This window comes from Neopelma chrysocephalum, unplaced genomic scaffold (genome assembly GCF_003984885.1).
Source record: "Neopelma chrysocephalum unplaced genomic scaffold, ASM398488v2 Primary Assembly neopelma1_71, whole genome shotgun sequence".
NCBI lineage: Eukaryota > Metazoa > Chordata > Aves > Passeriformes > Pipridae > Neopelma > Neopelma chrysocephalum.
In genome coordinates this window covers 8,858,505-8,871,330 of record NW_020897731.1, presented here as the reverse complement: position 1 = coordinate 8,871,330, position 12,826 = coordinate 8,858,505, and the positions used below count along the sequence as shown (strand labels likewise).

The 12,826-nt window shown below is 37.7% G+C and overlaps 1 protein-coding gene across 1 annotated transcript; it reads right to left on the bottom strand.

Annotated features, from left to right (window-relative positions):
• Positions 1 to 1,476: 1,476 nt before the first annotated feature.
• LOC113969111 (cytosolic beta-glucosidase-like) lies at positions 1,477 to 12,448 on the bottom strand. The gene is given in 4 exon segments (XM_027686316.1): positions 1,477 to 1,496; positions 7,615 to 7,842; positions 11,996 to 12,058; positions 12,403 to 12,448. Coding segments are annotated over 4 exon segments (357 nt in total).
• Positions 12,449 to 12,826: the final 378 nt, after the last annotated feature.

Sequence of the window (12,826 nt, the reverse complement as noted above, 5' to 3'; positions counted from 1 at the left end):
ACATTGTAAAACAACTAGATTCAGTAAATTAATTCCACTGCATCAAACACTGAGAATCCAGTGTTTATTCATTTCTTTACGTCTTCAGAGAAAGTCCGGATATCTTGTCTACAAAATTATAAGTAAAACTCCTTGAAAAAACTGCTGTCACATGCCAACTACTAATTTCCAGACATGGGGCCAGATATGGCACAGCCTCAGAAGCGCTCTCTTAAGACAGCTGGTAACTGGCCTGTCTGCCTCAGATACAAACGGGCCCTACTAGTTGGTTTCAGTGTCAGAAAATTGTCCTTTGCATCTTCTACTTAGTTGTAGAAAATATGTAATTGGCATGGATGACAAGTGTAAATTGCAACTTTAAACAAAAAGGAAGAAGATAGAAAGGTAGCTTTTAAGTGAACATTCTAAGAAAGAAGTAAGTATAAAATAAAGAATATAAATAGCAAAGGTAAAAAAAGCATGACGATGAAAAAATGGCTACAAAAAAACTATTGAACTATGATATGACATTCATGATTGTGATCACTTTGGACAAATACAACAGGGATGCTGTTATCTAAATGAACTGGCATCTTAAAGTACATTTCACTGGATACATAGTGAGAAGATCTACTTTCTGTAAATTACCTTAGAGAATACTATAATAAATAATGGCCAGTCTTTGCGAACGAAGATTTGGGGAAAGGTCTTTTACCTTTCCAGCCTGCGCAATGGATTTTTTAGGTGAGACACAGCTTGCGCTGAACTGAGCCCACCCTTTAATCCTAAGGTTCATCTGCCGGGGCCAAGCAAGCTTGGACAATGGCAGTGAGGTCCTCAGGACGTAGGTTTGTTTAGAGTGACCTTCTCATAGATGGATGGCCTCACAGGGCTAACGGGCTCCATCTGCCCGGGGGGACTGGGATTCGAACCTGGGTCGCAGCGGTGAGAGTCCCACATGCTAACCACTAGGCCACCAGGGGTCCCCTAGAGAATACTACCAACAGAAGGAAGGTAAGGAAGGAATTTCTAGAAGATTGGAAATTGGACCAATATAAAAACTACAGATAAAGCGTAAAAACAGAGCTTTACCAGTGCTGAACACTTTTGACCACTTTGACATAAAGGCAGAAGCTGAGTTATAATGACTTAATGGCCCTGTAGAGAAACAATTTGTTACACAGACCTCATTGTATGTGGGAGGCTGTATTGTGCAAGGATAATATGAGATGCAATGGTCAGGTTTTTAGATCCCCACAACTTTACATTCTTCACAATGAGAAGTATGAATGATAAGCACTTCTGAATGTGGTTGCTTTGCTCAATGAAGAACTTGACCTTACAAAACTGAGTTTAGAAATTATGTATATATGGAGCACCTTTTCATTTGTTTCTACATCAAGACGTGTGGGACAGCATTTAAACTATTTGTTTTCCTTTCAGCTAAACATTGTTTCCAATCACATCACTTTACTCTGATTTACAGAAGTTTTAACTTCAAGAATCATTGGTCGTTGCTGAATGAAAATAAGCACAAAGTAAAATTATATTAAATTTGCACAATTGATTTTTCATAATTTTAAATATCACCTTTTAAAATTTCCTGTAAAATCAGCCTGAAATACTCCCATCATTGACTGTCATCAAGTAGAGCAGGGTCACTCTGGGAAATCCATTCTCAGTGATGTAAATTATAGGGTTATTATATGTATCCTAGAACAAGAGAGCAGAAGTTTTATTCAGAACAGATGTAAGAAAGCCCATAAAATCAGATGCATTACCCTCTATCTTTTCTAAGCTACAAACTAAAACTAGTTTTCACCAAATTGCACTGACCCTATTAACTTAATTTTCCATGAACTGACCTTTTATGACTAACAATGGAAAAGCAAAACTGTGCAAATATCCATGAAGACAGTGAAATGACTTATTTTAATGAGAAGACTAAAATATCTTTCCTGCATTAGCATCCGCTTATTGTCACTGCTCCTTAACCCCTTGGTACTGGCAGTCACCACACGTCCCATTGCCAGGAGTAGATGCATGCCAGGAAAGCCTTACTGCTGGCATCAGAAAGATCATTTCTGGAGTTCAAAAGATGACATAACACTGGCGTGTCATTTCAAACCGCAAAATTGCTATCAAATACAAAGGCAATAGGAAAACATTAGGGTTCCTACACTTTATAGCCACCAAGCAAAATTAAATTACGAATCCCAAGGTGACTTGTTTATTTATATCTTGTACAATGTCTTGTGCCATCCAGATGGGCTCCTCAGAAATCTTCAACAGAATTCAGAGTGGTTCTATCAATCTGAGTTCAGAGCTATAGGCACAAATCCACAGTCTTTTCACCAAATACCTTACCACAACTGCATCAGCATGTGATTTTTATGCTTTATAATCTGCCTTCTAAGCTCTGATACCAATACTGGGGCTATGCCTTTTTCACAACCACCTATAGCAACAAAATAAGGCACATTAGTAATGATCACTCAGTCTCCAAATGTTCTGAAGCAATAATTTACATGAATATGAATGGCCTCAACGATCTATTCAGTTCTCCGGTGTCCTCTGTTTTCTAAGGATTGAGCTAAGCCAAGGTGATACAGGGAGCAAGATGCCATTTCTCAGGTTATTAATGGTTTTGTATTAATAATTGACTCCAGGAAATATTAAAGGGAACAAAAAAGGGTTAATAATAATTTTATTACATTTTATCATTTAAAGAAACCTCACTGCACATTTTCTCTGTTATAAGATGCAAATATTCCCTCTCAACTGCATGCTGACTACAGTTACAAGACCCTAGAGTTGGCAAAAATGCTCAGCACACAAAATCTTCCAACCAGGCACATAAAATGAAATGAGGATGCAAATTTTCAAAATAGATCAGTGGACAGCAATTCCCCAAGAGAAAAATAATTCTGATGGGTGCTGGTCACATGAAAATATAATCCTTTCATTTAAATGCCTGAATGGCAGCCTGACTGCATGTGCAAGATACAAGCGTGTTGGAAAAAGCCTGATGCTTGAGAGCGTTACAGGTAGATTTGTTCTAATGAAAGCATTTCTCTCCTTGAGAACTGTGTCTTTTTTAAAGAGTTTAATGCCACCCTCAGCAAGGTAACTAAACTGATCTTTTACAATTTGAACTTGGTTAGCTGGATAAGCTGTTTTCTCTAGAATATTCTATTCTTCATCACTGTGCCAGCATGAAGACAAAGATACTGTCATGTATTCAACATTTTGCAATAGTGTGAATTCAACAGTTCCCTCATTAGATCTGTATGATATTTAAAGCTTTTCATTGTGTTCTAGTAGATTTTAGATGGAGTTTAAGGCACTGGTTTCTTTAGCCATCAACTTCAATGGCTTGGCAATAGTTTATCGAAGAAATCATCTCTCATCCTTTTACACTGCCACTGCTGCAGACTGCTCGGACCCTCTAACTGCAAGAAGGAATTAGCTCACCTCTCTAAAAGCTCATGACTTCCAACCTTTCTTGTCCCCTCTTGCTAAGACAGAGATCAACTTTAATTTCCTGGATGTGTTGTTATAGTTGGCCAGCGCTAGGGATGTATTTCTAGAGGCTTAAAAGGAATTCACCTTCTGTTCAGATTTAGCAGTGGCTGACATGAATATGTTTCCTAAAGGACTATTTTTATGCTACTGAGAGGTTACTGTAAGTTTAAATATCAGGATACTTTAAGCTCTCAAATAGGCATTTTTAGTTTTGCTCACAACCAAACACAACTGTATTGCTTTTAAGCTTTCTGAAAACACTAGATATTGAAATATACATCATAAGCTCTGGTTCAAAGAGTATCAATTAACTTGCTCTTTAACTTGAACTATCTGCTTTAGTGCGGTAATTGGAAAAGGCCAACAGTGACCTTGAATTATTATTTGTTAAGCTAAGAGGCTCCAGCCAGGAATAGGTCTCTATCATGCTAGTGGAATGTAGAAATCAGTCAGCCTTTGTTTCAGAGACTTGGGCTAAGTATACCAAAGTGTTTAATAACCTCAGAAACCTAAAATTCATAATATTTTTGTGAGTCTTAGACTACCGCATATCCTAATAAGTCATAGGTGCTTATGAAATATGTATCCCAAGGTCTTGCTGTATTGAAACACAGAACTGAGAAAGGTCTACAGAAGTTGAAAGCACAGCAGAGAGGAGGGGGAGGAAGACTAAGTTGGAAGTTAATAAAATATATGCTTAGGAGATTATGTATGGCTTAGATTATTATTCTTAACAGTTTCTGAAACAGAGATTTTGTTTAATCCAAAACAAGAAACTTGTTCTATACTTTTACCATATATTTCCTGCTATTTTCAAGTTCAGTTTACTGCATATTGATGTTTAAAAATGCCAAAGCAGAACACCATACTACTTTCTTCCTAAAAGGATATATTACACTTCAACTTAACCCAACTTTAAATGATTGATCTTAAGGATTTCTGCCAAATAGCTTCTGCCAAACAGCAATCAATTATGAACCCCAGATTTAGACAGTGCCTTGTCCTAAACGAACAAGTGTATACACATCCCTTAGCACAGCAAGACTCAATAAGATTGTTTGCAAAGTAATTCACAATAAATCTCACTGGTGGTTTGCTTTTCCTTCTGAATGCAGCACCAAAAAAAACACATTCTGAGGAAATATGTGCCTCTGTCTGAGCACACACTCACGTAAAGAGAAAGGAATATACCAGAATTATAAATTTTGAAAAGCAAATTCTTACCATTTGCAAGAGCAATTAGCAGCAAATACATCTTCTTACTGTAACTTTTGAATGGGAACCTGTTTGACTTCAGTGGGACTAGGTGTGTGTTAACTCTTTGCTGGTGGGATTACAAATTTGACTAAATAAACTTAAACTGTGAAAAAATAAATCCTTTGCTGGTACAGGATCCTGTTCTACCATATTGAGAGGAATCCTTACCTAGAGGACACTAGCATTTCTCATTCTAATTTTCAGATTATAAATTATCCAGTACAATTTATAACATTTAAGTGCAACTAGCTATCATTTATTTTTTACACCTCAATTAAACACCAATATTGAAAAAGATTTATGCTTTTGATAGGAAATGAAGAGAAATAGAACTGCATCTCTGAAAAATGTGAATGTCAAGTCAATTTTCCAGGTTGTCTCATACCTTCCAGAGTAGGCTGATCTAGTTTCTCGGCCTGTATCTGCAGGTCAGGTAGAAGCAGAAATACAGAAGAAAACATTTTTCAGAGGAAGTGTATTTATAAGGGTTTTGAGGAGATATTGCAAAATTTTGGGATTAGAGATATTAAGGACCACTTTGTCACTGGAAAGTGAAGGATGTTCTTTTCTCCTTTCTGTTGTCTTCTCTCCCCATCCTGATTCCCCAGCTTCATGCTGAAGTGAGGTAAAACATCAAATTCTCACATACCCCCATGTCTACAACTTCTGTCTTCTTCTGCACCAATCCCTAATGTTTAGCAGCTGTTTAGCTGGGATGTTTAGCAGCTCGCTTGTTCTGCACTGAGCACCTTTTAAGGTAAAAATAATTGTACAGAAATACTTTTAAAACTTGGCGTAAACTTGAACCTAAAACCTGACATGCCTTAGGAACAATACATCTACAAGATCACTGCTTTAAAAGACCCTACCTCCACTAACTTAGAAACAGTGGTTTTAAAGGTTTTCAAATGTCCTACATCTTAGGTGTGAAATTGGTAGTGATTCAGTTGGTGTGAATGATTTTATTTGAAAGGACATAGCTTTAAGCTTTCTAATTTTTCACATGCTCTTTGTAAAAATGTTTATATAGAAGATGATGGCCTTTCCATGCTATGCAGTTACAATTGCTTCAACAGATCACTGCACAAGAGAAGTGAACTCCTGCTTAATGAAAGCTGGCCTACTTGGAGTTCCGCCAATGCCCTTTCGTTAAATGTAAAGTTCATAATATTAATCAGGCAACTGCTTATACTGGGGATCAAGTGAACATTTTCTGAAATTAAAGCTGAGTTTTGTCAAAATGTTAGCTTTCCTTACCAAGTGCATTCAGAATGTCTGCTTGCTATCTCCCACTCTGACAACTAAGTAACAAAGCCCATTCAGTCAGGAGCTCGGTGGGGTTTTACAGTGCCTGCAGCCCCAGCTGAAGGAATATCGGTACAGCAAAGAAACCACAACGATTCAGCCAAATTTAAATTCAACACACCACAAAAACATTCCTAGGGAAAGGCAAGCTGTGCCAGTGAAAGCAGGCCACATATTGTAAATTTTGGTGGCAAAGAAAAGGCTTCCATTCAAGCCTCTCTGGGATACTGGCACGGTTTTTGCAATCAGGCTCTGCAGGGAAAAATGGCTGGTTGGTCTGTTTACAGCAGATTTACCAGCCCCCCTTTCTGAAATCTTGAAACAAAGGCTCCTCCACTCTCTGGTGAAAACCTTAATCTGCAGGATGCAGAGGATAGGCTGCTGTCTACTGAACAGCCAAGCTCTACATGACCAAAATTCTGGAGGAAAATATTGCTTCTGCTAGTATCCACCTAGTACAGATAAGGATAAACTGAAGAGCATTTGCTAAGAAGTCCTATCCCTTGTAGCCTTCCATCTCTGTAATCTTCAAAACAGGAAATGAAAAGAATTTCCAATGCAAATACTACCCTAGAAGTACAACGATATATATCTTCTTTGTAGAACTGAGATGCGGAAGAGTAGGAGGCAGGAGTGAGATTCAGAGGTTCATCCAAATTTACCTTGCTTTTTTTCTCCTCGGAACATTATCCTCCCAGCATACAAGAGACCTCAGCCAACTACTTTGATTCTCACATCCTAGCTGGTTCAGCTTCAGTTGCTTTTATTCTTCACAATTCTCTTTATTTCTTCTTTCTTCCATTCCCTGCATTCTGTAGGAACAACTGCTCTTTCCTGTCTTTTCCTAGTGAGTGACCTTAATATCTCCCCCAGTCACCACCAATGGAAGTAAAATAAATGAATCAGAAGTGAAGCAAATTTTATATCTGACTTCTAGCAATCTGACCAGCTTATTTATGGGCTGTATCCCTTTACATATTTACACTGCCTGCTGAGTGAAAACCCTTTAGAGCAGGGTCTGGCTTCTGTTTGTCAGAGAACTAAGTTCCTATCTGAGTCTGAAGAATCCTCTCTAATTTGCTGAAGAAAAATGTCTGGGAAAAGTATGTCCCTCAGTGCAAAATAATCAATGTGAAGTTCAGTACATTAGAGTATACTGATAAGCTATCTAAATGCACTTGCCAAATAAGATAACTTGTCTATTGTAAGTCATCCAAAAATATTCTCATGGCTAGGATCCCTGTAAGTATAAACATTCTGATGAAGCAAAATGATTTAGAGTTACAATTAAAAAAACTAGAGTAAGCAAAAAGATACATAGGAAACATAATAATAATCCTATCCCAAAAGATTGTGCTATCCAAGGGGATCTACAATATTAATTAGTAAGTTGTTGCAAACCTATAAAAAAATCATCCCATAATTACTCTGAAAAAAAGTTGCAATTTCAGAGCTACACTGCAGAATAGCATACTGGATTAATTATGCCAGACTGCAGCAATAACCTTGAATTAAAGCTGCAACCTTCTATTTTTAAGAAACAATTGCCTTTCTGGTTGATGAAACCTGTCGTCCCATCAGGTAACAGACGTGACCAGGAAAGAGAAAAGCGATAATGAGTCAATCCAAGCTGTTTGATACATTTCAAATCTTCCTCCCACAGAGTGTAGCTGCCACAAGCTACATCACCAGTCTGGTTCTTGAAAACTCGATCTCTTCCCTGATGGGTGAATATGTCCCAGACATTAGGGCCCTTTCCATCTGCATTCCAGCCTTCTGCTTGAAGAACAAAACTTGGTCGTTACACTTTTGACATCAAAAGACATATGTTGCATGTAAATATTTATCACAAAGTAGGCACAAAACCTTAAAATCCCATAGGCAAAATGTGCAGTATTCCCTCCCTGCTCCTTACTTTATTTAAAGTAACTAGGAACTTTCAAGTATTAATACATATTTGCATTAGGTTTTGCATTTATTCATATTTTTACTTGCTACTAACAATTTGAAAATCCAGTTTTAAAAAAACATTCAGAGTTGTAACACTCTTCATAGTTCCTTAGCCAAAACTCAGATGTTTGCCACTCTTGAGATATTATAGGTTTTCACAAAGGGCATTTTCTAATGCAACTTCCATCCATAAATGTAAAAGATCAGTCCGTATCAAAGAAAGCCTTTAGGGTATGAGAAATACATCCAACAAATAGGCACTTATGGCTTTCAGGATGTCCTTTGAAAAGCTTGACAGTTTGTTAAAAAGAAAGGAATGCCATTATGAGCCACGGCCCTAGGCATATACAAGTTGAATTAATAACATGACTCTGCAAAACTTCTACTTTTTGTTTAGCCAGACATTCACAGAAATGAATTTTGAATGCTCAAAACCACTGCATCATTTTCCCTAAACTTTCAGAGTTTTGGGAAATTTCTTCACAATTCCAAAATTGAGATGAACAGATTACCTTTAAAATATTCAAAATTTAGTTTTTGTCTGACATTTAACAACATATAGTATTTAATCCAAATAAATGCAGCTTTTTTCATTACAAGTTTCTTTGTCTTTCCAGAGCAATGCTGTAGATGAGAAAAATATTTCATTTTTTTATGTGGAGAGCTCTGTAAACTTACTGTATTCCATAAAACCCTGCAAAGTGTGATTTAATCATAAAATTGCAATTAACCTCAAAATGGCCAACCTCATTTACCACCTAGATTTTTCAGAGTCCCAGTGAATGCACGGTTCCAGGATTACTCTTTAAAAACTAAAATGACATTGTGTGTTAAAATTATGTATAAATTAAATATCAGTTGGGTTGTAAGATTAATACCTATATAATAGCTACATATCAATCCTCAATAAAAGTGTTTTAATAATCAATTAGTATCATAGAAATTAGAGATGGAGGAGAACTATTAGGAGGTCATTGAGTCCATCCCCTGCCAACGCAAGATTGCTCCCTTAAGTATATTCAGTACTTAATACACATCTGTCTTATTAAATCTAAGTTTAATGCAAGGTTAAGCATATTGAAGACACTTAATTTAAATCGTTACTAAAATCTGTAATATCATTTCTATAACCTAGCTTTTCAAAGATCATTGTCACATTTCATGATCTTTACAGAATTTTATCGCAGCACACGAACACTGATACATCTACATTTGGTTGGTCAGTAAATTAAATTTTACATGGGACAACCTTCAAAGTAGGTCACATTTTAGATCCAGACAGTTTGAGTTTCTCTTAATCTCAGAATTTATCACAGACTTTGTGCTCTCTCTGTATGCTCCTTGGAAAAATACAGTACTAAAAGTTTTCTATATCCTGCATCTGACTTCAAACATGACTACTGAAATAAATAGTCATTTGAGAGAAGTGCAGAAAATAAAAAATAACAGTAATTCTTTGGTGGTACCTAGAATTTAGAAGCCTCTCAGAGTAGGCTTTTTGCACCATATCATTATGACACAGCTCCTTTTTTCACTATGGTTGGAGTTAAGGAAAGCCAAAATCTGCCATAACGGGCAGCTAACACAGCTTCATTTAAGAACCATCATCTAGAGCAGATGCTGAATGATTTCTTAGTACCTGCCTGCCTTCCTCCAGCAAAGGAGATGGGAGGGAGGGGGAAAGGCATTTGGTTTTCAGCGGAGTATACAGTACTACTCCAATGGACATTAGCCACTACAAAACCCTGACTGGGGCTGTAGCAAACAGACCCACTTTCAAGCATTCCTCATACTGTTTGAAGAGCCTCTCTGTACAGCCCTGAGTATCTGAGCTACCTAAATAGAGTAGGAAGGCAACAGAAAGCTCTACATACACTAACACATCCTGCTGAGCCACAATTAGTCTGCACAGAGCTCTCTCTGCTTCAATGAACCAAGCTTGCACCTCTAAGTATGCTCAGAAACCTCCATGTTACACAGCACTTCATAGTGTAGACATAACCGGAGTTTTAGTGTGCTTTGGGGTCAGGAAAGAGCAGTGATAAGGAACTGATTTTACATTTAAAACACTTAGGTGAGACTTAGATACGAAATCAGCACGATGCCATCAAATTCATAATATAAATTATGATACATGTTCCCCATTCTCTGCAATTATTACAGCAGAACAAAATAGAATGCTTTTCCATTTAAGTGCAGCTAGTAAAGCAGGAATATTACAGATCAGAGTGTGCAAGTTTTCAGGCACTTTTCCGAGTACACTTTTCTTCTAATTCAGTTGCGTTTTCACCTCTTGGAGTGAAATTTTCTTGATCTGGTCTCTGACCAAAAAGTGAAATTTTGTTAATGCAGTTTGACTATTTGGCATATGAAAGAAGTGGAAAAAACCCCACTTTTAACATGATAAGAATTTTTTGCAACTTTTCCCTCTCTCTCAAAAAAAAAAAAAAATCAAGCAGAGAGTTGAAATTTAGCATAGAAATGGCCCTCAGTAAGAAGAAGTGCTTTTGAGTGTTCTGGTGCAAATTGATTTTGATTTGACTGAGTCATGAACCTTTGAAATCTGCACTTTGAGCATGCAGAGTACAATTGGTATGATTTTTTAGCGCTTTGAAATATACAGAGTGGAGAAGGTTGTGCTGTGCATAAATACATAGCTTACAGTAAAAAAAATAAAGTAGCCTGTCAGCCCTTGCCTCATCCACTGCGTATCTTGCGATATGTGCAACAACTGAGTTTGGACTCTACAAGAACTATTGCTTCAATCATGCTGCCTCTAAGTCGGAAGCTGCACAGCCTCCAAAGCTTTCAGGAGAAGGAATTCCCTGTTGAGTTTCTTACTTCTGCAAGAAAAGGGTCATTTGAGTAGTGTCTAGACCATATTATAGATTTTTTTTTAACGTTTTTTCCCACTCAGAAGCCTTAAGAAAGCTCATTAAAAATACATTAAGAGAACATTAAAGTTGCACATCTAGCCACTCAAAAGGCAGGAAATTATAATGTCATTCTGTATGCACACACAATTCATATTTTAAAAATTAGTTAGTAGAGCTGTGTGAATTGCAGGACTCCAGTTAGAATCTGGCCCAGAATATTGATTCCCTGGGAACAGCGAGCTGTGCAGTCTATTAGGTGAACTGAGCTCGTTAAAAGGTACTGAGCATTGGCAAGTACTCTCAATTTCAGCAATAACCAAGAACTAAAGGCTACATCCTCAAAGACAATTTAGGATCTACAACTCCCATTTAGGTACGGAAATCAATGGGATTTAAGTGCCTGTATGCTGCAGGGCATAATATGAGAAAATCAGGTCTATATGTATTTTGAAGATTTCTAAAGACACATTTATGAAAGGATAAAGTTTGGAGGGGTTATGGCTGTGAGTGTCCCTGTGTTTACATATTTATGTGTTTACATTCCCTAACCTGCAGCACCTTTTCATATTCTGCTGGACAAATCACTTTATCAACCCCTCTATTCAGTTGGGAACATGACACATGTCCCTGGGGGATGATTTCCACAGATCCAACTGTTAACCTCTCAGTTCATTGTTTTTCATAATCTTTGGAGATGAGTTTCTAACCAAAGATTTCCTGTGAGTACCAATGTCTGATGAGGCAATTCTCCTGTCCAGTCTCAGAATAGCCAATAGTAATTTACTTAAATTAGCTCTACAGAAAGGAAATATGCAAGAAATAGTTGAAAAATTACTTATATCTGCTTTTTTCCACCCCACTTTCACTAGCTAGTGAAGGGTTTCTCCTCCATTTCCGCTACCTAGCCACATTTCTGAGATTTGAAACATCCTTTACACTCTTCTTACTGCTCAAGTGAGAAGCGTTTAAACAGAAATGCTACATGATTTGCATCAGGTGTAGTGTCTACATAACGAGGCAAAGATCAAACACTCTCCTTCCTGGGTCTAGACTTTTCGTTCACTTGAAACGTCCTCAACACTTTGACAGCTAAAAATTGACACCTTCAATTTGATATGCTGCTGTAGCTGCACCCTAAGCAAATCCAACTGGAAAAGCAATATCCTCTGGCACCAGTTGAAGAGGACAGGTGAATACACAGCATTATGTGTGCTGTGGAGATGCTGGCTTCATTTGCAGACAACGCTTTCTGGCTTGATCGCTCTTCCACTTTTTACAAGCAGATTCTAAACTGAAGACAAAAATAAACCCTGTGCAGCTTCACACACTGAAGGGTAAGCCATGCACTTTGCATATCTCAGGATTAAAGCAGAGAGGTTCAGTCTGTTATTAGTGAAAGTGGAAAAGGTAGCAGTGGAAAAGCCCAGGGTGGTCACGGTAAAGGGGCTCCTCCTAGTACAAAGCATTAGTACACAGAACAGAACTCTGTTTCCCTTCACTTCCCTCTCACCTCCTACCTCCCACACAGAGGACTTTGTGGGCCCTCTACTCAACATAATTCCTTTAGTCACCAGGCAAAAAGTAATTTCCTCCTCTTCCAGTAAGCTTCAAAATCCAGCAACACCTCTTCTTTTCTGGCATCAAAATTATTTTTCTTTTTCTTCCCAACACCAAAAAAACTTGCCTGCAGTGGCTGAGAAAGGATGTTTTAGCCATTACATGTTTTGCAGGGGAAACGAATGAGTAGAAGATTTGTATGGGAGTACAGAGAGAACAGCCATCTTTCTCCTTCTTTAAAACCCCGTGGATGCTCATTTTTTTAGAGCAGCAATGACAACCTTATGGCATGTGTGCCAGAATCAGCATCTGCAAAACAGCCCTCAGGTCTCTTCCTCTACCTTCTGTCAATGCTGTTACTGCTCTCCTGTCAGCGG